The 24,773-nt window shown below is 34.0% G+C and overlaps 2 protein-coding genes across 3 annotated transcripts in view; one reads left to right on the top strand and one right to left on the bottom strand.

Moving 5' to 3' along the window:
* Positions 1–478: 478 nt before the first annotated feature.
* On the bottom strand, positions 479–16,768 carry LOC132550087 (BRCA1-associated protein-like). Of its 2 annotated transcripts, XM_060214101.1 has the most exons (16): positions 16,642–16,768; positions 15,404–15,586; positions 14,454–14,901; positions 12,872–12,982; positions 12,181–12,259; positions 11,750–11,863; positions 10,214–10,279; positions 9,433–9,515; positions 6,862–6,876; positions 6,645–6,705; positions 5,999–6,066; positions 5,549–5,732; positions 5,113–5,202; positions 3,053–3,166; positions 2,624–2,770; positions 479–2,297 (listed from the first exon to the last, which is right to left on the bottom strand). In XM_060214101.1, the coding sequence occupies exons 1-16, from the start codon at positions 16,721–16,723 to the stop codon at positions 2,118–2,120; spliced, it is 2,025 nt and encodes a 674-aa protein (XP_060070084.1). In that variant the 5' UTR covers positions 16,724–16,768; the 3' UTR covers positions 479–2,117. The 2 variants fall into 2 exon arrangements, with proteins under 2 accessions (XP_060070084.1, XP_060070083.1); XM_060214100.1 differs by lacking the exon at positions 6,862–6,876 and having other exon boundaries at positions 6,645–6,720.
* A 1,284-nt stretch (positions 16,769–18,052) lies between these two features.
* Positions 18,053–24,773, top strand: part of LOC132550138 (DNA excision repair protein ERCC-6-like) — a 33,445-nt gene continuing 26,724 nt past the window's right edge. The window contains exons 1-7 of the mRNA XM_060214155.1: positions 18,053–18,170; positions 18,566–18,756; positions 20,570–20,769; positions 21,491–21,616; positions 22,010–22,175; positions 23,410–23,535; positions 24,599–24,691. Of these exons, the coding sequence (XP_060070138.1) occupies positions 18,053–18,170; positions 18,566–18,756; positions 20,570–20,769; positions 21,491–21,616; positions 22,010–22,175; positions 23,410–23,535; positions 24,599–24,691 (1,020 nt within the window). The remainder of the gene's footprint in view (positions 18,171–18,565; positions 18,757–20,569; positions 20,770–21,490; positions 21,617–22,009; positions 22,176–23,409; positions 23,536–24,598; positions 24,692–24,773) is intronic.

Genomic DNA, 24,773 nt, shown 5'->3' with positions numbered 1-24,773 from the left:
AATTACAAATGCGATGTTAATTATCTACCCCAGGAAATCCCAGATTTTTTAAACTTGTGTAAATCTGCTCACCATTATTGAAATATATTAACAAGAGTACCACATGACAGAATTTTTTTGTAATGAAAATACAAATATGGAAATGGTAATATTTAGTTAAACTATCGAGCAGAAAAATAGCGCTATATATTTTAATGATAAATTAAAACATACCAAGTTTTAAAAGATTGGAAGAAAAATTTCTCTAAACCGAAAAAAAATGGCAATAACTGTTTTAAATATGATGAAAAGAAAATGCTGAAATTGCAGGAACACAATCACATGCTGTGGTGTTCAATCCTCCCAAGTGTCTTAAATTAGATAGAAACTGAGGGGAGATATCTGGACAAGACTGAAATGTTTTTAAAAAAAAAGGTGATTACTCTTCCTAAAATTGTAAATCAGAATACAATTAAGGAAAACAATTTTTTATGTCATGTTATAGTTATAAAGCTGTCAAAGTTTTAGAGAAATTGGTAAAAAAAATCTCAGGAACAAGGAAATAAAACAAAGGGCAATAACTCAATCAAAAATTGTTGAATCATATTACTGTGTTTGAGTTTTGAGTTTACAATGTTAGAGAAAGATTGGTTGAAAACTGCATGACAAATAAAACAGACAATGTCATACTATAATATACCCTGTCAATTACTTTTGATGGTGTGTAAAACTAGATATTTTCATTAAGACAATTACAATAAGATATCTTTCATAGAAACTTTGTCACTGATTATGGATTAAAAATTTTCAGGGCACAGCAATCTTTATATAATAGCATGAAACACAATCAGCCAATCATTGCCTTGTAAACAAATCAGGAATGTATAACATTGAGCAACCTACTTGTTTGTCCAAGTTTTCATTACTGCCGAATCTTTTCATTGCAATTAAAAAAATACATATAAAAAACCAAGGTTTTCTCATTCTTTGTATCAAGATTCTTCTCTTCTCTCATTCATCTACAAAACCTATGAGGTGTCGCCCAAAGCAAAAACAAAAGTGAAATAACTGTTCAGCCAACACACAAATAATATTCTGCTAAAATACTAACTGCTTTTGTTCAACCAATGTCTATTTCATCACAATATTTTTCTTGAACACTGAAGAATGAAGAATTAAGACAAGGTAAAAACAAGAGGTCCAATGGGCCTGCAGCAAGCACCTGGTATATATTACCAGCCAAATATCATGCCTTTTGGCCTAATTGTGCAAATTTTACCCCTGTGACCTTGAATAAATGCCAAGGTCACTTCTTTTTGAAAACTTTATCATGCTTTATCCAAGAAACATACCAACCAAATATCAAAACATTTGGTCCATTGGTTATTTTGAGTAGGTTCTTTTAAAAAAAAAACGCTGACACTGGACACCACGCCACAGCATAAGCTCAATATGCCCTTAGGGCCTAGTGAGCTAAAAAAATTATTTAAAAAAAAAGAAGAAGCTTTTCTTAAATTTTTTAATTAAGATTCTTTCCTTCTCTCATTCCCCCTTCAAATCCCACTAGTTGAAATCATAATTCTCAAAAATAAATGCATGAACATATCTTTTTAAACTGTTTATAAGTTATCCGCTTGCAGTAAAGACAAAAAGTGAAATAACTAATCAAGCAACACACAAGTAATATTCTGCTAAAATATTAACATCCGCCTTTTCTCTGTCAATGTCTATTTAATCACAATGTTTCTCTAGAAAATGAACAATGGCAAGGAAAAACATTTATCCACTGAAGACAAGATCTGCTGATATCTTTGGCCTACACAATACATGTCAGAATACTGTAATGGACATCGCATTATAGCATAAAAATTCACTTATCTTGTTTTTCTTTTTATTTCAGAATGTTACACACTTACACATATTTTGCAAGAATTCAGTTTTAATCATGGACAACTTGGTGTGAAATGCTTTTAAAATAATGCCTCAACACATTTCAGTTATCAATAAAGCAATATTATGGAAAATTCTGGCAGCTGAGAAATGTGTATAATTTAAACAAACAAAAAAACAAAACATTGCAGTAAAGTTCTCCCATTATCATAGAAATATATATATCACAATTAGGTACCAAATCACAGTTATCTGTCCTTCTTTCTACCTCTTTTGTGTGAAGGAGATGGAGTTGATCCTGTTGCCCCGACAACAACATGACCTTCTTGTATTTCCGCCTGAGACACTGCTGTTGTGGAAGCCAGTTTTTGCTGTGCCTCCAGATAAAACATCACATCTCTTAATTGTTCTTGAAGGTCTTGGATCTCCTGATGAAAATTAATTCCATAAATAGAAGGTTAATGACCCAAACATGGTGAAAGACTCCAACAAGTGCATGTCAGGCTCTCACATCTTCAAGATATCAATTACTATGACAATGACACTTTCTCCTGTATTTATATAAGAACAACTATTGCAAAAATATTAGTTTCATATACCATATTCAATATTTCCAAGCACATCAAACATACAGAAATCTATTTCAATGATCAATACCAAATATTCTTACATCAATATCTATTTTTTTCTTTGTTTTTTTTTTATTTTGGTAGAATCTTCACAGCTGGTATCAGAAATTTGTATGAATACTAACCTTCTCCTTGTCTACAGTCAGGGTACGAACCTGACCCTCAAGCATCTCCACACGTTTCTGCCAGGCTCCTTGATTCTCCTGTAAACATTTATTCATTTCCTTCTCCTCTTGCAACTCCTTAAGTGTCTTTGTTAGTCTACTGTGCAGCTGGTGTGGGGGAAAAAATCACATGTATTACACTTACCCGCCATGACAAAATGTCCACTTAAATTTCCCACCTAATTCCAACATGGTAAACACTACAATGTTTTAGATATAAACTTTATCTATTCACATTAACAATGTTTTCATTTGAACTGTGAATAATAGAAACCTATTCCATTTAGAGAGGTAAAGCCAAAAAATAGCGATGACTTTTCTTCAAAATCCAAGAATGCGGAAGTTCGGAATTTTTTTTTCTTTTTTCGTCTGTATAAATCATAAACTTACATTAGAAGATTTTTTTTCCAGTCCCTGTTTTTCTTTGCGGGTCTCTGCTAACATTTGCTGAACCTGTTGATATTCATTAAAATTTTCTTGGTGTCGCTTTTCAAGCTGTTGTATCTGCCATAAAAAAAAACACATTGAAAAGTCACCATTTTGTCTGACCACTGTTTCATTAAGGTGATTATCTCTGAAACCGTCACCAATTAGCAATATAGATGATGGAAACAGGGCAAAACACTTAAATCTAACTAACAGCAGACATTCTGGTCATACAATCAACTTACAGAAAACATGATGCTAAATAAATAATTTTGTTGAACATGTTTTCTTCCAACATGCAAAATGTCAGCAAAATAAGGTCTGAATTTTAGTTTGGTATTTGGTTCTGGACACAGACCCGATTTTAAGCCTTGATAGACCGATATATTCCAGTATAACAATAACAGACTTTATCTCTATTGTTTTTTTAGGTTTATCTTCTTCACATGTACTACAAGGAAACTTTAGTGCTATAGTTGAATTTTCGACTTTTTAGTAATTGGGTGAAAATAAAAAGTCTGACAAAGTTTGAGGTATTTTAACATGAAAATTATAATATATATAATATAATATATATACTTTGATATAATATAATATAATATAATGTAATATAATATACTTTAATATAATATAATATAATATAATATAATATACTTTAATATAATATATATATATATATAATATATATAATAAATATAACTAGTCAACTTTGTACCTTTTGTGAAAGAGAACCCGAAACAGTGGGACACGTCTTTACAGAGTGTTATTTCATAGTCCAACTTATTGAATAATTTACTGCTTGGTACAGACCATACAAAAATCAATTTAATTTTTTATCCTTTTAAGATGTAGACTTTTTGTTAGAAATCCAAAGTTTTGGCCTTGTTTAAATCATTTTTTTAATATTTAAACATCACATTTATTATTGTCGAAAGAAAGAGTGTGTACCAAACTTTGATAATTGTAAAATTTTATTCAGTAAGACAATGAGAATTGAAAAATGGCTAGCCATAAAAAATAATAAAAACAATTTTTCAAACAAAATGGTGATGTTTTAAGGATGCATTGAACATAGAGAAATCTTGTTCCCCTCCTCTTACAATAATCATACTCGCTTTTCAATTACCAAGTATGTGAAAATGCAATACATATTAGCAGAGATGACACAGTCTGGTCTTGCCTTCTGACCAAGCTCCCCAGGATATCCCGTCACACAGAGTTTAGACACTACATATATATGTGTATGTATGTGTAAAAAGTAGGAATGTATCTTGTATGCAAGGTAAAGTGATGTACGTTAAATGACAATGGTAATACAGTTTGAATAGGGATAATTAATATCAGGATAAAATTCTACAGAAGTGAGTGTTATGTTGTGCTAAGATTTTGTTTTACCTTTTTTTCCTATCTTTTTTGTGTGTTTGTGTGTGTGTCTTACAAAAACACAGTTTACTGTGCTAGGAAATGTATTGTAGTTGAATCCTGATCAAGAAAATGATTGTAATTCATTATTCAGTTGAACAAAAGACTTAAAGTATGTGTGTATATGTGTGTACAAGTATTTCATATTCTGGAATATGAGAAGTGTGAATGATGTGTGTTAGTATGAGAGCCATCCCGTGTGAGGATACATTTATAATGTTATGTATGTCTTGTCTTGGTCAATTAAATGTAAAAAAAAGAAAGGTATAATTTTGGTGTTTTTAGGACAAACGTAACACCAGGCAAAAATAAGAAAAAAATTCTTGTGATGAGGAACCCTGAGCATACTAAATATATAGTTTATTTTTGCTTTATGTATTATAAACAACCAACATGCCAGATTTGGATGGTGGATGAAATCAAGCGTTCCCAGAGAAAAACCACTGACCTGCGGCCAATACCTGGTGACTGCCACATGTCGACCTCAAACCTGCCACCCAGAGGAGGAGGGCTCATGATCCAGATGGCCAGATGCCTTAACAACTCTACCACTGCGGCCCCTAACTTAATATCAAACATTAAAGAATTTCCTTCAATCTTACCCTTTCTAAAGCCTCTTGTTCTACAAAGTTCATCTTCTCTTCAAAATAGAAACGCTGGGACTCCAACTGACTTGTAAGTAGGTATGTATACTGCAAGATAAACAAAAACATACGCAACTATTGGGAAATATCAATAATATGAAATTGAAGCAGAATAGTATTAAGAGCTCTGTATAATCCCTGAGTATTCCAACATCTTCTTATAACAATTAAATTCACCTCCAGGCTCATTGAGAGGACTTATCCACCTCTTGACTCCCGGAGCCAAATTAACAACCTCTAGGTTCAAGCGGTTAAATTATCCAAGGACTCAATTAGTCAATTAATCGACCTCTAGTTCCAGGGAGTGAAATTACCCACTTCTAGACTCAATGTGTCAAATTACCCAAATCTACTCAAGTGAGTTAACTTTCTCACTTGTAAACAATTTACCCACCTCTAAACTCAGGGAGTCAAGTTTCTCTCCCTGGACCTGACTACTGCCACCTTCTCCAACCTGTACAAGTTTTCCGTCACCCTTACTCTGAACTAAACGATGGACATAGTTGTCCCCAGCATAATCCCACACCTGGTTGTGACCCAACTGCATGGAGTATGTATGCTGGGTCTCTTGAAAATGCCTGAAAGTTTAAGGTGAAAATCAAGGTCATTCTATAAGGATATATCATAAATTTCATGAGTTTTTTTATTGTTCTGATTAAAAGATCCTAAAAAGTTTGATAACTTACAGTTAACATAACTTCTTTTTTATAATGGTTATGTATATAAATTCTGTTATACACTTATTCATAAATATATCTTATTCTGAAAGTCAATGATGATGGTCAATATCAATGTTAAGACAAGGAAAACTTTATTTCTAAAATTTACTTAAAGTTATACTGACTTGTAAGCATGCAGACCAACGTAACGTCCACATCCGATGTGACCACAAATCAAACATATCCATAAACTCTGAAACATACAAGGTCAAGGCTGTAACATACAAGGTCAAGGCTGTGATACGCAATGGTGAATGATGTAACTGTAAAGGTTAAGTCTGTTACATACTATGACCTAGGTTGTAATATACAAGGTTAAGATTGTAATATACAATGGTATAAGATGATGTTAAAACAAGGTCAAAGTTATTACATACAAGGTCAAGGAGGTAACACACAAGTTCAAAGTTATTATGTACAATGTTAAGGATGTAATATAAAGGGCAGAGATCAACATACATTGATCAAGGCTGTTGAATTAACACTATTATCATAGTTTCATCAAAGGACTGTATTGTCAGTTGACAGATCACAAATACAAGTCTACATCATCTATGCCTTCACAATAGATCTGAAATAATTTTGTATCAACAGTATAGACATGGTAGAGTTTCTGACACAACAACTTATACAGTCATTACTTAAATCGTGTATGATATGATATATGGTTTAACATCCAACAATAAGCAACACTGGTTAAGTCATAACTACTATATTGTCTTTTTTGGTTTGTTTCAGGAATAACACAGTAGTAATGGTGATGTTACTCACTTCCTGTGAAGAACATTTCATACATCTGTGATTGGCTGACTCTTCTGGAGTCTGACTGTACCTACACACAGGACAGCTGGAAAATATAACATCCATAATATACCTCTATTATCAATTACAGACCTAAGTCTGACTGTACCTACATACAGGACAGCTGGAAAATATAACATCCATAATATACCTCTATTATCAATTACAGACCTAAGTCTGACTGTACCTACATACAGGACAGCTGGAAAATATAACATCCATAATATAACTCTGTTATCAATAACAGATACAAGACTGACTGTACCTACATGTAAAAAAAGTAATCAACAAAAATTGCAAAAGGTAAATTTTGGAGATTTTCACAAAAAATTTCACAGCACAAAAATATCCTTGTGACTCAACATACTATATAGTCATTTTTTCTAATGATAACTTGAATTATATGCATTTTTCCAAAGATTGAAGCAAAAGGGGTGCATCTTTCACAAAAGTAATGGATTAATAATATTTTTTCTATTTCACTAACTGCATTCTCAATTTATAAATTTTTCACTATCCTGAAGGAAAAAACACCCTCAAATAAACTTTCTGTTACAGCATTTCCATGAAAATACAAGTTATGTAGGAGATTCAACTTAAAATATCATTACAATGCGGTGTTTTGTTAAAGAAATATAGAAAATAGTACATTACACAGATTTGTCATTAACAAAATCATTATTTTGGGTATTTTGTGCTAAAAGGGGTAACTTTTGATGAATTTTCCATTCTTCTCTTCCTGCCTACATTTCTACAGTCGCCAGATATTTCTGAAGCATAATAGTAAATGTTTTACTATAGAGATGTGACGAGAGTTTGTAGTGTAGTTTATACCTGGTGTCTCCCCACTGTTCCACACAGTATAATAGTAAATGTTTAACTATACAGATGTGACAAGAGTTTGTAGTTTATACCTGGTGTCTCCCCACTGTTCCACACAATATAATAGTACATGTTTTACTATAAAGATGTGACGAGAGTTTGTAGTGTAGTTTATACCTGGTGTCTCCCCACTGTTCCACACAGTATAATAGTAAATGTTTAACTATATAGATGTGACGAGAGTTTGTAGTTTATACCTGGTGTCTCCCCACTGTTCCACACAGTATAATAATACATGTTGTACTATATAGATGTGACGAGAGTTTGTAGTGTAGTTTATACCTGGTGTCTCCCCACTGTTCCACACTGTATAATAGTAAATGTTTAACTATATAGATGTGACGAGAGTTTGTAGTTTATACCTGGTGTCTCCCCACTGTAGTTTATACCTGGTGTCTCCCCACTGTTCCACACAGTATAATAGTACATGTTTTACTATAAAGATGTGACGAGAGTTTGTAGTTTATACCTGGTGTCGCCCCACTGTTCCAAACAGTATAATAGTACATATTTTACTATATAGATGTGATGAGAGTTTGTAGTGTAGTTTATACCTGGTGTCTCCCCACTGTTCCACACAGTATAATAGTACATGTTTTACTATAAAGATGTGACGAGATTTTGTAGTGTACTGTTTTATACCTGGTGTCTCCCCACTGTTCCACACAGTATAATAGTACATGCTTTACTATATAGATGTGATGAGAGTTTGTAGTGTAGTTTATACCTGGTGTCTCCCCACTGTTCCACACAGTATAATAGTACATGCTTTACTATATAGATGTGATGAGATTTTGTAGTGTAGTTTATACCTGGTGTCTCCCCACTGTTCCACATAGTTTAATAGTACATGTTTTACTATAAAGATGTGACGAGAGTTTGTAGTGTAGTTTATACCTGGTGTCTCCCCACTGTAGTTTATACCTGGTGTCTCCCCACTGTTCCACACAGTATAATAGTACATGCTTTACTATATAGATGTGATGAGATTTTGTAGTGTAGTTTATACCTGGTGTCTCCCCACTTTTCCACATAGTTTAATAGTACATGTTTTACTATAAAGATGTGACGAGAGTTTGTAGTGTAGTTTATACCTGGTGTCTCCCCACTGTTCCACACAGTATAATAATACATGTTTTACTCTATAGATGTGACGAGAGTTTGTAGTGTAGTTTATACCTGGTGTCTCCCAACTGTTCCACACAGTATAATAGTACATGTTTTACTATAAAGATGTGACGAGAGTTTGTAGTGTAGGATATACCTGGTGTCTCCCCATTGTTCCACACAGTATAATAGTAAATGTTTAACTATATAGATGTGACGAGAGTTTGTAGTTTATACCTGGTGTCTCCCAACTGTTCCACACAATATAATAGTACATGTTTTACTATATAGATGTGACGAGAGTTTGTAGTGTAGTTTATACCTGGTGTCTCCCCACTGTTCCACACAGTATAATAGTAAATGTTTAACTATATAGATGTGACGAGAGTTTGTAGTTTATACCTGGTGTCTCCCCACTGTTCCACACCGTATAATAGTACATGTTTTACTATATAGATGTGACGAGAGTTTGTAGTGTAGTTTATACCTGGTGTCTCCCCACTGTTCCACACAGTATAATAGTACATGTTTTACTATATAGATGTGACGAGAGTTTGTAGTGTAGTTTATACCTGGTGTATCACCACTGTAGTTTATACCTGGTGTCTCCCCACTGTTCCACACAGTATAATAGTACATGTTTTACTATATAGATGTGACGAGAGTTTGTAGTGTAGTTTATACCTGGTGTCTCCCCACTGTTCCACACAGTATAATAGTACATGTTTTACTATATAGATGTGACGAGAGTTTGTAGTGTAGTTTATACCTGGTGTCTCCCCACTGTTCCAGACAGTTAGTATGAAAGGCATGGTTACATAGAATGGTCAGGATACCATCAACAGACTCGTCCTACAAAACAACACAACATCTTTAGTGTCCTGATAAAACTACCTAACTCTAACATGTGAAGGTCATCTATAGACACGTCTTACAAAACAATACAGCATCTTTAGTGTTCTAGTCTGAGGATCATCAAATAATCTTTAATTGTAGTTATGTTTAACAAATCACATTTGACATCTCTTTTCATGACATCTTCAGTGATAAGCATGTTGACCTAAGGACAGTATTAGATACAAGATCATTTCATGATCCTGGAGCCAGATAAAACTACCGCACTCTAACATGTCAAGCGACAACAAAGAGTTGTACAGTTAAGGTCCTGGTTATTTATCACAGTTTATACATGTATGATAAAGACATACAGTGTTATGTAATAGAAATAGTTTCTATTTAAATTATTTTACTAAATATGTATTTATAAACTGTTTTCTTGAAAAGATAAAAGGGTGTTGTAAATTGATCCTTTCATACAAACCTTTTAAAAAGGCACAAATCATTAACTTCAGTTACAAATAATGTTCTTTTTTTTGTCTTTGATTGATAACTGGATACTGATGTATCAAATTACCATTTAGACAGCTCAATATATATAACACTGTTTCTTTAGCATCAAGACATGATCAAGTATAAGATGGACATGTAATAAGCTTGAATTTTACAAGTTAAGTACTTCAATTCCATCTTTTATACAATATTATACATACCATTCTCTCCAGGCACACAGGACAACAGGGCAACTCTGTAACTCCCGGGGTAGGCAGACAGGCACCCTGTTATAATGAAATTTCAAAATTTTACAATACAGTAACAAATGATAGAAATCTAAGCCTTATAACACAGTTTAGTCAAGTTGAAAACCCCAATATGTACGTATCATTTGGCAAATTTTACATGATTCAGAAAGTTTCTAGGAAAACTTGATAATTATGCAAAGATAACATTAAAACATACTTAAGTTGATTGGAGTCTATTTATAAACCGTTGGAGGTGATATCAAAACAATTAAAAAATAGTGAAAGTGGGTACCACTGAAAATATAAACCCATGATATATGAAGTTCCAAACGCCATCATGGAAAAACCTTGCATATTTGGAATAGGAGTGTTATACAGGTCAAGTGCTATGTCACACAAGCTACATGTGTGATGTCATACCACAGGTAGAATGAGGGATAAGTCATGCAAGGGCTTGTGTAGTGTACATGTTTATAGTAAACACAGACCTCTTAGGAAAATGTATAAAGATGTTTTGTTATGTTGTGATTACACCTGATTCACCTTCTACCCTGTAAATGTTTGTAAAACATCACTGGTTTGACAAATGTAAAGCCCCCTTCACAGCTAAGTTGATTTTGAGACAGGGTCTACTTTCTGTAGCTGTTGGCTACACCTATGTGGCCTGTTGCATACTATCCAAAGCAACTGGGATAGAGTGTCTTTAAAATGATACAATCAATACAGCACAGGACATTCATGATCTCAGCTTTCTGAGAAACACAAACCACACTGAGGAGGGACCATCAAACTATACACCTCAGATCTTTATCTGAGACTGAAGTTTCACAGTCTTTACATGATATCACAGCTGTGAACAGACGAGCCCAAAACAGATACGATAAAAAAGAAATAAACAGAAACTGAAAGTATTCTCATTCTTTCACTTTTCTAAGATAAAATATGATAATACTTCTATGTGACCATTTACAATGTAAAGTTTGATGACTGTGTGTCATAAATGACCTTGAAACAACTTCAATGTCATGATAATATGGGTCAAAGTAAAATTGAATAACTGAGGATTATTGTTATATCAGACAGACAGATATGACAACCACTGCATGAATGCCTCTTTCAAAGTGCTGTGGTTTAAGGGGTGGGGTATCTTACTGGAACTTTTTGTCTGATTGCAGGGTTGATCACCCAATGAATAGCCAGGGTCATTCTGAGACACAATATCCTTGTAGAAACTGGCGGTTATCTCACTGATTAACATACAGCAGGCATGTGGCATACAATCAAGAATAATTAGGGTAAAGTGTCTTAACCAAGGACACCACTACATCAGCACAGGTCAATCCATTTCTTAGCTTCCTCAAAGACATATAACAACATGGAAAGGAAGCTTTATACCATGCACATGCACCTCGGATTTTCACCTGAGGTTATGTTGTCCAACCCCCTAACTGACTGAACTTTCATGCCCCTCACAATGGAAACATATACAATTGATATCAGTCTTACTTCAATGTCTTTCATGGTTTCGACCCTGGCGACATAGATGAGGTGGCAGATGTCTGGTTCTATGGAATTGTAAGGTGAGTTGTTGTAGGTGGTGAAGAATTCATCTGCTTGATCCTAACAAAACAAACATATCATAACCTCGGTTTTATCATCTTACTCAGAACAGAAAACAATTCAAAATATTTCCCTTTAAAAATGCTAAGCTGAGAAGTAGAAAGTTTTGCTGGACAATGGGTTTGTTTTTTTAACAGAAATGAGGACTGAAAGTATTACTTAAGTAAGCAGAACCTTGACTAGCAGTTAAAGAATCACAGATTTAGGCATTACACTTAATGGATTAAATGTTTTCTAACATATATTTATACAGTATTATTAAATAATATTAAAGTTCTACTGTTTATGTGTTACACTACTGTTTATGTGCTACAAACCTGACTCCTGAACTTGACAAGTACCATAAACTGGTTAGGACTTGGATCTCTTATAATCCTCATGTACTCAATTCCTTCACTGCAAATAATAAATCATTCCATTTTTTCATCTCATTTACAAAAAAGAAAAAGAAAGAAAGAAAAGGAAAACACTACCATAAGACTTTTCCCATATTTGCATGAAAGATATGAAGGAAATTTAAAAGGGCTGTAGAATCATAATAACTATACATTGAATACCATTCACAGATTTGTAATAAGACAAGAAGAAGAATTCACAAAGCCATGAATGCCAATAAGAAATTGTTAATGAAAGACCATTTTATTATTCAGTTGCTAGAGTAAATTTGAAGTGGAAAGATTTCAAAGAAAAACTGGACAGAAACTTGTTACCAACTCACAAAGAATAAGTTTCAAGTACGATAACAGTAAGTTGACGATACATATGGTATACATATCAAAATTGCACTCATTTCTTATCAACCAAAACAGCAATATTGGTAGACACTCATACAAATTCAACAACTCTAACATAATTTGAAATTGAATAGCTATGGAAAGGTTGCTTTTCCATAAATCTCTACTCAGAAATTCAAAAGGAACACTTAGGAAGCATTACAATTTTCTGATTTTATCGTTAATTTTGATCTATTTACAGCATCAGGACATAAATAAAGCTTCAGTTGTATACCTGACTGGGGCAGTAAACTTGAGGAGATCATGGACAGTGTATGCCCCAGGAACAGACAGCATACAGATCAACTCACTACGTAGGTGGTCTCCCTTTACAGGTGTCGGCTTACTGTAAGCATTCAGACCATGTGATCCAAGTACTTGATAAATATTTCTTTGTATTAGATAAAAACTTGTTATCAAACATTGAAAATTTTACATTGCTTCATCACAGTATTTACTGAAACATGATTTATTTTTTGTTAAAGCAATTTTCTACATATACACATTGCAAATAAACAAACAAAAGTATGCTAGTTGTAGTAGATTATGTGAGTGTTCACTAAGGCTCTGCTTGGGCCAACACATTTTCAAAAGGCTCATAGGGCCTGTATTGCTCGTCTGGACCTTAAAGCCTTGCAATGGTATACATGCCAATAGTATGAGCATTTCCAAATTACAGCTCAGTCACTTAAGCTCTTTGGTTGCACAAGACCAATGGGTAATTTCTTACATCATGACTGTCTTTCTCTTTTGATGCCCAGTAAAAGTTTATATGGTTGTTTTGTTGGTGTCTCAACTGTGTTAAAAATATGACTCAGAAATTAAGCTCCTTGATGTGCCATGCCCAAGATTCAATTCTTAAATCAGGAATGTGTTTATCTCTTGATGCAAGGCAATTCTATATATGGTTATTGGGTGGGGATTTCAACTGATTCAAAGATAAAACCCAGAAATTACACAGTTCTTACATAATTAATGTGATAATCTCTTGATGCCTAGCATTACTATTTATGGTTTAGGGGCAGGGATCTCTACTGTTTCAAAGATATTACCAAGAAACTGAGTCCCTAAGAGTGGGGTCAGGCCCCAGGGTCAATTCATGCATCATAATAATGTTTATCTTTTGATGCCAAGCATAATTTTCTATGGTTATGGGGTGGGGATCTCAGCTGACTGTTTCAAAGATACAGCCAAGAAGCTATGTCTCGCAGGTATGGGCCAGTCTTAAGGGCCAATTCTCACACCATGATTGTGTTTATCTCTTATCAACAACTTTGCTACAAATGGTAATGGGGTGGAGATCTTCACTGCTTCAAAGATATTACCAAGGAAACTAAGTCACTGGGAATGGGCCAGGCCTCAGGGCTAATTTTTACATCATGATAATGTTTGTCTCTTGACCTCCTGCAATGCTATATATGATTATGGGGTGGGGATTTCAACTAATTCAAAGACATATCCATGTTCCCAGGGCCAACTTTGACATCATGGGTCATCAGGTGAGCTAAAAATATTAACATTTTTTGCACAAGCACAGTTTCATTAATCTTAATTGAAATGACATGACATAAAAGTGTTTACATTTTCAGAATAGAACACATGTTAAATGTCTTAGCTCAACCAAAAAAAAAAAAAAAATGATTATACAATTATATAGTAATAAAAATTTCCCAAAACCCCATTTGAATACTATATATTTGTTTAATCCACTGTATGATTTTCATGAGCATTTTATCTTGTATATGCCAGTCATTACCAAATCTAAGAAGAGCTGACTTGCTAATATAGGAACTTATCAATACACAAAATAAACTCACTTGTCCTTATACAGATGCAGCACACCCTGGATGCATTCAACTGCAGGATTTCCTGAGTAAAAGTGAATAGTGGCTGGGTACCGAGCAGAAGGACTGTGACTTTTCCTTCCGCTGCCAGGCCGAGAGGAGGCTCCATTGGTTGGAGAAGGTGCTGGTCCTGGACCTTCATCTCCATAGGACCGTGGTGGAGAGGGTGCTGGTCCTGGGCCTTCATCCATGTAAGATCGGATGGGTCGAAAGTAAGCCTCCTTTGGCCCCATCTTGTTAGCACCACCCAAGGAAGCTGTTGAAGACTCTGATCCCTCTCTGGATCTGGTCAGTTCTGGTTCCCTAGAACTAGATTTCCTGTCAAATTGCTTAGGTACTACATCAGTTGGTGATTCTGAGCCTTGATTGACTCTATTTAGATGCAAATCGTATTTTTCTTCTTTGTTTTCCTCCATATTTTCTGTAACAAATTCTTAAATATCTCAGCATTGTCATTCTATTATATCTTCATCAACCAAACAAAAAGGACAGGGCTTACATAGATATAACCACATACCCTGACGTTTTCATTTCAAAAGCTATTGTGAACAATCTTTGATGCTTGACAGATGACCATCAAAGTCTATTAGGTGTTAAACTTTATGATACTATGATGTGAGTATGAAGTGTATCTGTTGAGGGGTTCATAAAATAATCATATACACATGCTTTGTGCTATGGAAAACTGACACCCCTAGTTTAATATGTCAGAACTATATTTATAACTAAGTCATTATCAACCTACTACTCTGTACTTAAACAGAAAATAATGACACAACACTACACACTTATATACACTTCACCATGAAATGACATACACAGACATTGAGAAGAGAATAAGACAAAGAAAATTCCAAAATTTTTTTCTTGTCTCTCCACATTTAAAAAAATATTATTCAGTAATATTACAATGAACCCTGTACCATAGTAATATGTCTCTATTGTAATGTCAGAGAACTTTCTGTTTCCTTGGCACTCCTTCACCAGGTCTTCCTTTGTCTGTGGGTTGTCCTCTCTCTCTTGTGATGAAGAGGAGCCAGATAAGGATTCAGCATAAGTTTTCTTAGACTTTTGTTGCAACTCCTCATTCAGCGAATAACCTGGAGCTAGATAAAAAACAGATTTTTAGAGAACATCAGTATTGCCTTTACAACATTGATTTCTGTCATATTACCATGGACTGAAAAATAATGTTTCCTGGTGTTTTTACTTCCTTTCTATTCCAATATTATATCTTATGAAAATTGTAAGCCATGGATTTTATGCTTTAAAAGAGTATGAATGTTACATTGTACATACATACAATATAAATCCTGTGAGAGCATTCAATTGTGTCTACTGAAATAAACTTGATAATACCAGTAAAGAATTGAGGAACCAACCATAACTTACAGGGTCTAGGAGAAATTATTTTGATATTGTTATTGGCTGCCCTGCATCATATTGGCTATCTTAGGGTTCCTATTTACTTTTTAGCATCATAAATTAAAAAAAAAACATTAACATCATCAGACTTTTCCAAGTACTGGTTAACTAGATATAGATACATACCACATTTGACTGTGACTGTCATCCATTACAGAAAATTATGAATATATATCAGAATATATATAACACAGACTATATATACCAGCTGTGTGTTGATTATCATGTGCTACAATATGTGACATGTTTGGATTTTTTTTATCCCCTGATTGGCGATTTAAGATTGTCTTGCACACGCATGAATAGCATCCTGATATAAATTGATAAGCTACGTTTTTATCTGTTTAAAACATGAAAATATACTGTATGTCTACAATTTATATCTTTCATACTTTCTAAGTGTATAGAAGAAACTCAGAGAAAGGTTTATATTTTCCAAGAGATGAAAACGGAAACGAATGTCAATCAAACGGATAATTATGTGAATTATGAGATGATATTTCTTTAACAGATAATGTGGCCACACTGATCATGAATTGTAACATTTATTTGCGACCATAATCAGCTGATGTGGACTTGTTGATTTTAGTGGCATATATTTCCCCTCTTATCACAAAACTTACACATAGAAAATCTATTACGAATGACAGCCTCGTTGCATTTTGCGTCTTGTTCACCATTACTCTGCTATTAGTATTACTAGATTACCTGATCATGACAGACTAGCAGAACTCACCAGAATACTCGAGGTGTTCCAAGCCCTGTTTGGACTCTTTTATCTCAAATCTCAACCAAACGAGGTAAATTGACTGGGACATGGGATACCATTTGTTAAAAACACCATAAGTAGTTCGTGTAGTAAATGTCACCTGAATACTTCAAATTTATAGAATTTTCTCAGCAATCATTTCTTTTTTTATTTTCATCCGTTGACTAATGCTAACTTCCTGTAGGAGAGCTCCGATACTTCATCAGATCACAAAGACGTTTGAATTGTAAGAATCTATTCATGCTAAGCGCTTTGATGAGAAAACTTCTCAATGACATCATAAGGAAAGTGGCGGAATTTTCAAAGGGAAAAATCACTTCATCCTACAATCGGTAGTATAGCAACTGATCTGGTCGGGAAACAGTGGTACGTTATGATAAATTGATATTGTCGTGAACGATTAAAACAAAAATTGTGCAGAATGTGGAGACAATATGGCAGTTCAGCTGCGCGGGGTTTTGGTAATGAAAATAGACATTTTCAATTGATATTTATTTAACGATTGCCAAATAGTCATTGACATCTCATTTTAACACTTCGTGGTCACTTCCTAAATAATAAAATACTAATCGAAATTATATACTGCCACATACCGGTGTTTGGTAGGAACCAATTCGATTCAGTGCTAGTGGTGAGACTTTCTTTGATCATTTTTCTGTTGATCATTCATAGAAACTGAACCTGCAAGAAATACACTGGGTATATGACTTGACTGAGGGATATTTAGCATGTGTAGTTTTAATACACGTCATGTCTCTCAGAAACTATTATTAGTTTTAGTTTTCACATTTGGTTTATCCTGTTTTTTCTTGGATGATGTTTTTCAATGTTTTTCAAATTCAATAAAGAAATGTTTATTTTTTGAGTGAGATGGAGAGAGCTGACAGTCTGCTATGCCAATCATTTTGACTTGGATTTAAAAACTTTAATGTTGAACATCATATAGGCTTGAACAATGTCAAAGGAAAATATGATTTATATCCCATCAGGCTGTTAAAGACTGAGTGAAGTGAAAAAATATAAGGATTGCTTTGGTATCATTAGAAGAGATAGCATTTTAGATTAACCATCAGTCTTATTTATAGCTCTTACCTATAGAGTTGTCATGTCTGCTGTCCCAAGGAAGTGAGACCAGTGCTACATAATTACTTCTGTAAACCCACTTAATACAACATAAGCCTGCACAGGTAACACTATAAACATACAATTAACACAAGTACAGGTCAGTACTACAGGTAGCACATGATTTTACAACACAAGTGAATATTCATTCCAGAGGTTTTATGTTACATATCTTTGGCAAAGTGGGCTAACATTGTCTAACTATATTTGCTGTACAATTACAGGTCTTTATTGAAGTCAAACCAAGCAGCAAGGGATGGAGACTGCTCTAAAGGAAACCTATGACAAGTTAAATAACATCCAGCTTAAAGATGAGCCTGGTTTGAAAAATGATCTGGCTTCTAGTGTGAAAGGAGAAACTTCAGACACAAAAGGTACAGGAATTAGATGCTTTAGAAAATAAGGATAATAATATCAATAAACCCTAAATATAGAGAAGTCATTCTCATTAAGCAAATTAAGGTGCATATATAGGATATATTTCATGGAATAAATAAAGCAATCTTGTTAAAACCTGAGTATGAAAAATTATTTTCATATACCAAAATAAGATTCATGATATAAATAAGGTAAATTTTTTAAGTTACTTTGAGTAATATTGATAAAACTTGAATAATTCTCATTAACCTTAGTTGAATCATATATCATTGTTATGTATATAAGTTGTTCGCCAATGTTTTAAATATTGTGCTCATAATATCTGTGCCTGTCAGTTGATTTTCTTTAAAATACTGGTACAATTTGTATTCTATTTTTTTTATTTGAACAGAGAATGTAAATCCCCGTAAAGGAAGTCAGGATGACTTGGGACACGATGATCAAGTTAAGTTTAATCGCCTGGTCACTAAGGCATCTCAGCTGGCTGCAGATGGTCAGGTGAGGATGGCCCTGGAACTTAACAAGCGGGCTCTGAAGATACACCATAAAGACAAACTAGTTCGGCGTATACAAAAGATGGAGGTAAAATACACATAAATTAGACTGATAGCCAAAATACTGATGCTTAGAATGTTTCCGATATATCTGAGTTTGTAATAGATATAAAACTGGACAGTACTAATTTTTGTTTTGTTATTGTGTTAGGATTGGATATTGTAATTACTTTGTCTTTGTGAATACAAAGTCTGTTTATCTCAATTTTGGTATCAACATGGTATGAACATTGACAAAAGCAGCAGTATGGTATTGACTGTATGTCTTCTCATGTCTATCCTGTAACAAGCCCAGGTGGCCAACACATACACCCAAAAATGGGTTTATTGCAGAGTAATAAAATATGTTATTGAATAAAAATCAATGAACATATTACCAGTAACTGGTGAAGTGAATCGGTTCCATTTTCTAAATTGATAATTACCAATCAGTTTTAATTGGTTTCATACATTAATTGCAAAATACCTTTTGTTTCTTGCATTGAAGAGATTTTAATTTTTTTATATTGTTTATTAGAAGCTTTCAAGGCTGCTTGTTGTAAATGTAAATGTATATCTGAATGAGCAAATTAACATAGGAAATCTCTGGTCTTTTTTAGCCCACCATCTAATAGATGGTGGGTTATTCAAATCGCCCTGCGTCCGTGGTCCGTCCGCCCGTCCGTAAACAATCCTTGTTACCGCTATTTCTGGAAAAGTACTGGATGGATCTTTCTCAAATTTCATATGCAGGTTCCCCTTGGTCCCTAGTTGTGCATTGTACCTTTTTTGAACTGATTCGCATTCAAGATGGCCGACAGGCAGCCATCTTGGATTTTGGAAGTAAAAGTTTGTTACTGCTATTTCTTGGAAAGTACTGGATGGATCTTTCTCAAATTTCATATGCAGTTTCCCCTTAGTCCCTAGTTGTGCATTGTACCTTTTTTGGATTGATTCGAATTCAAGATGGCCGACAGGCAGCCATCTTGGATTTTGGAAGTAAAAGTTTGTTACTGCTATTTCTTGGAAAGTACTGGATGGATCTTTCTCAAATTTCATATGCAGGTTCCCCTTGGTCCCTAGATGTGCATTGTACCTTTTTGGACTGATTCGAATTCAAGATGGCCGACAGGTGGCCATCTTGGATTTTGGATGTAAAAGTTTGTTACTGCTATTTCTTGGAAAGTACTGGATGGATCTTTCTCAAATTTCATATGCAGGTTCCCCTTGGTCCCTAGATGTGCATTGTACCTTTTTGGACTGATTCGAATTCAAGATGGCCGACAGGTGGCCATCTTGGATTTTGGATGTAAAAGTTTGTTACTGCTATATCTGAGGAAGTTGTGCATTATACCTTTTTGGACTGATCAGAAATCAAGATGGCTGACAGGCAGCCATCTTGGATGTTGAGAGTAAAATCTTGTTACTGATATTTCATAGATATTGGTTTCCCTTGGTCCCTAATTGTGCATTGTACCTTTTTTGGACTGATTTGAAATCAAGGTGGCCCACAGGCAGCCATCTTGGATGTCGACAGTAATACAGCACAAGCATATTGTCCATTATCCACCTGTAACTGACTGCTATCTAATAATACTTTGGGATCTTTTTCAAATGATATTTGCTAATAGGTGCTTGATAAAAATATCTTGTGCCATCATTGAGTACATTCAATGAAGACCAGTTCATGAACATTTACAACACCTGTAACAAACAAAAAAAAATAAACAAATCTTCAAGAACTGAAAACAGATCCTCAAATGGTGGGCGCCAAGATCCCTCTGGGATCTCTTGTTCTGAGATCTGAGTTATACCAGAACTCTACTAATTAATCCTAAATGAACAATTCAACATGATCGTAGGCATACCTTGAGGAGTATGGTGATGAAGAAGAGGAGGAATCTTCAGAAGAAGAGGATAATGGGATGGTCCTAGTAGGGAATGAGTTCTACTTGTACAAAGACTTGTACAATAAACTGTACGACCACCAGAAAGCGGGCGTACTGTGGCTGTGGTCACTAAATAAGAAACGCAAGGGTGGTATCCTTGGTGATGACATGGGGTAAGATCACATGACCTGTTTTATGAATCAAGGGTACTTTATGATTTATGTGTATTAACCTCCTGCTACTTCACATATTTCACACAAGCACCTGCTTTCAGTTATTGAGACACTATCAGTAGGGGACAAAATATACATATTTATTTACACTATAAAGAATATTGAGACATTACTCAGATGTAAGTATTCAAGGTTAAACTGTATTAAGATGAAGTTAATTTGCTCGGTGCCTTTGCTGACCACTTACATATTGATTTCAATAGTCAAAATCTTATTTAATGTCATCAATTTCATTTCATAAAGGCCTGTATGTAAAGGTTAACTATGGCAATAACTTCAGAAAAGTTCATGTTTCATGGTTCTAAGGTCAAGGTCACCATCATTTCTTACAGAAATTTATCAAACATTGATACTTTTGAACATGGAGGCAGGGAAATTAATTTCTTACTGACATTTTCAAGCTAATTTTTCTATTAACATTTTTGATGTTGTATTTTTCTTCTTATGATTAATAGTATAACTGCCTTATGTAAGAAAATAGATCAGAAAATTATTGTACCTTAAAGTATAGAGGTATTTTGTTGCATGAATAAGCATTTCATTACTGTATGCAGGGAATTTTTCTGACAAAGACAGAATTTTACCCGGTGTTTTTTCTTAATGATAATCCTGAAAGAATCCTGAAAAAGCTTTACAATAGGTAGTATCATGTTTTTTTCAGCTTGGGTAAGACTATACAGGTGATAGCATTCCTGTCAGGACTATTTGATATGGACAAAGTCCACTCTGTTCTCATTGTGATGCCAGTGTCCCTAATAAGTAACTGGGAGAAGGAATTTAAGAAATGGTAAGATATATAACCACTTTGTATGATAATTGCTGTGTCTTGCACTGCCAGTATTATCATGTACATAACTTGCTAGTGTTTTGACTTTTCTTTTTTTAAAAGTTATGTGTTACAGCTGTTTTAGTAAAATGTGTGTTGGGAAACACATTTAAAAAGAAAACTTGGACATGATAAAAAAAAGAAAGATATAAGGTTATTGTAATTAATGAAGCATTTACGAATAGGGTGTCCTTTGGTCAGCCAGAATTAATGGGTCATATGTAAATCCCATATTTCATTCCTATTTTTGAGAACTTGGAAAATGTCTCTATCAACTGCATCACAGAATGATAAATACACTTATCAGTAACAGAATACATCAAATCTTAAGATATTTTGGATGTTACCTCACAGGGCCCCTGGTATAAGAGTGACACTGTTCCATGGCAGTAGTAAACGAGAGAAGGAGCGTGCCCTGACTAAGGTTCAGCGGCGTGGAGGGGTGTGTCTCACATCATATGGTCTAGTGGTCACCAGCTTTGAGCAGCTCAGTCAGAAGGAAGGTCGGGATTTTGAATGGGTAAGTTTTACACTTTTTTTCCACTTTCATTTCTGGTTTTACAGAAAATTTCTTTCACTGTGTTTTGAATTCTTTTGATGAAAATAACACTAATTTCATTATTAGTCATCTACCTGTGAAACTGTTGGGAACTATAGTTTTCCTCTCTGTCTGTCTATATATATATATATACATATGTGATACCATTGTTTGTCAGAGCTCTGATATCTTTATTCCTTGTGAAAGTCTCATAAACTTCATATACATCAAAATATTTTGGACTTCTCTGAGTTTCAGGGATATTGGGTCAAGGTCATTATTCAATTTTTTAGAAAATAATTTTCAGTGCTCTTGTGATTTACTCCATGAGGAATTTTCCTCACACTTTTAAAACACTTAAATGTCTTGAAAAAGTTTTTGTTTCATGGTTGTTGAGTTAAGGTCAAGGTTACTGTTGCTATTTTTAGAAAATCATTATCAGTATTCACACTGCTTCATTCCTTACCAGATTTTGATCTTACACACTTACAAACAACCATAACATCTCAGTTTCAGGGTGATGATCAGTTACAAACAAATTACGTGTATATACTATTTTTTCCCAAATAAACACCAAAAATACCATCTTTATAAATCATTACAATATTATTCTTTTCAAGGGCCAGTAGAGGACATGCTTAAGCAATACTCTGTATGCTTGCTTTTAATTTGCAAATCTAGCAAAGATAAAAAATAATTTCAAACAAATACATACAATAAATACAGTGCTTGTTCAATTGAATACCTTTGGCGTTGCCCCACAAGTTTTCTTGGAATATGAATACTTAAAATCTCATTCTTTGAAGAAAGTACGCGAATGATGAACCAATTTTGTTTTTAAGCAAAATTTAATGAAATTTAGTTGAAAAAATGCTGAGGACATTGAAAGTTTCAATTTTTTTTATGAAGAAAAAATTAGTGAATACCATTAGTGTTATTAATTCTAACTTAAAATGAATGATAAACAAGGGACCCATTGAATATGTTCAGACAGAAAAAAAAACACAAAAATATTCTGAAATGCTTCACCATTTACATTGTGCTGTGGAAATCAGAATGGCATTCAACAAAACTAGAAAAAATGCTCTGAAGAAAATACACACATTTGAAACTGTGTAGTGTTACCTAGGTGTCACTTAATTATAAAATTAATTTTTCAATAATTACCATGATAAGTACTGGAATATTTTTCAAATTTCAGTCTGTTCTATTTTAGGATTATATGATATTGGATGAAGGTCATAAGATCAAGAATCCTACTAAAACCACAAAGGGAGTTCATGCTATTGGTGCCAAGAACCGGATTGTACTGACAGGGACTCCTGTACAGAACAACCTGAAGGTAATTCAAACTCCCTCTACAGGCCTTTTTCCAGTAAAAAAAGTGGAAGTGGAGTTGTGTCATTTACACATCACTGTTTCACCTCAAATTGATAATTATTTATGACCGTTCAGCACGTGGATATAATGAAGTCAACTTTTTATATTGATGACAAGCTTTGAACAAAATTCTGAGTGTCATAATAATGTATTAACATTTTAATCAGATTACACAATGGGTTTTTTTACTGGTGTTTGGTCAAGTGATCCTTAGTCTTTTCTCTGAAAATACAGTAATATCTATTAGGCACTTTCAGATAACATTCTACGCTAGTTTACAGACCAATGTGTGTGCACAATTCATTGGAATGGCATTTAATGTTAACAACAGCAGTCTAGTGCTGCACCACATCAGAATAGAGGGTTGTCCAAAATGAATTGATGAAAAATCAGCCCCTTATCACACAATTCTTTAAATCAAAACTGATGTGTCATCTCCAGATGATAATATTTCCTGAGGATGAAGACGCTATGAACAAGCAGATGACATATCACATGGAACTTTATTACACGCTCATGTTATTTCATGATCTTTTGATAATTTTGCATCATTTTACTGAACTGAACTGTGACAGGAATGCGTTTAAATTTATTTCTATCTGGAGATAAGATGAAAAGTATTTCAGTAAAATTATCATAATGGATCTCAAGTTCTAGTTTCTTGGTTTATGTAGCATTTTTATGAACGTCAATCTGTTCGACCTACAGGCCTTTCAGGCCTTTGATAATAATTCTGTGTGTCCTTGTCATATATTGTAAGAAGGTGGCTTCATTGATGTTTCTGTAAAACAATCTAACAAGGTTACATGAAGATTTTACTCTAAAAACAGAGAGTTGCTGCATTGATATAGACGACTTCGGGAAAAAATCAAAATATTCCATAATTCATACATCTCTGTTGAACTACAACCTGCTGAAAAAATCTTCTAAAAACATTTCTTAACCAGGTTTAATTTATAGTCTGTACATAACTCTTTGTGATGATTTCTACTGTATTCTAAAATATTTATTTTCTGTTAATTTAGGAGTTGTGGGCCCTGTTTGATTTTGTCCACAAGGGGGCATTGTTGGGAACAGCAAGAACCTTCAAAATGGAGTATGATACTCCCATTACAAGGGTATGTGTCAGAGTATGAAATCAGGCTGAGTGAAAATTTGTATCAGATAAAGATTTCAGTCTATCTCAGTAATGATTTAAAA

Source organism: Ylistrum balloti, unplaced genomic scaffold, assembly GCF_031769215.1.
Source record: "Ylistrum balloti isolate Yb309-2 unplaced genomic scaffold, AGI_CSIRO_Ybal_v1 Utg370104, whole genome shotgun sequence".
Taxonomy (NCBI): Eukaryota; Metazoa; Mollusca; class Bivalvia; order Pectinida; family Pectinidae; genus Ylistrum; species Ylistrum balloti.
The sequence above is the reverse complement of the archived record's forward strand: the minus strand, read 5'-3'. Positions and strand labels throughout refer to the sequence as shown.

What these genes read in the sequence shown, in the direction of transcription:
- LOC132550087 (XM_060214101.1), bottom strand. Translation starts at nt 16,723, where the DNA reads ATGTCCCAGTCAATTTACCTCGTTTGGTTGAGATTTGAGATAAAAGAG. An exon ending in AATAGAGACATATTACTATG is followed by an intron (nt 14,902 to 15,403) that starts GTACAGGGTTCA and finishes AATTTGTTACAG; the next exon opens with AAAATATGGAGGAAAACAAA. An exon ending in TGGAAAAAAAATCTTCTAAT is followed by an intron (nt 2,771 to 3,052) that starts GTAAGTTTATGA and finishes CCCCCACACCAG; the next exon opens with CTGCACAGTAGACTAACAAA.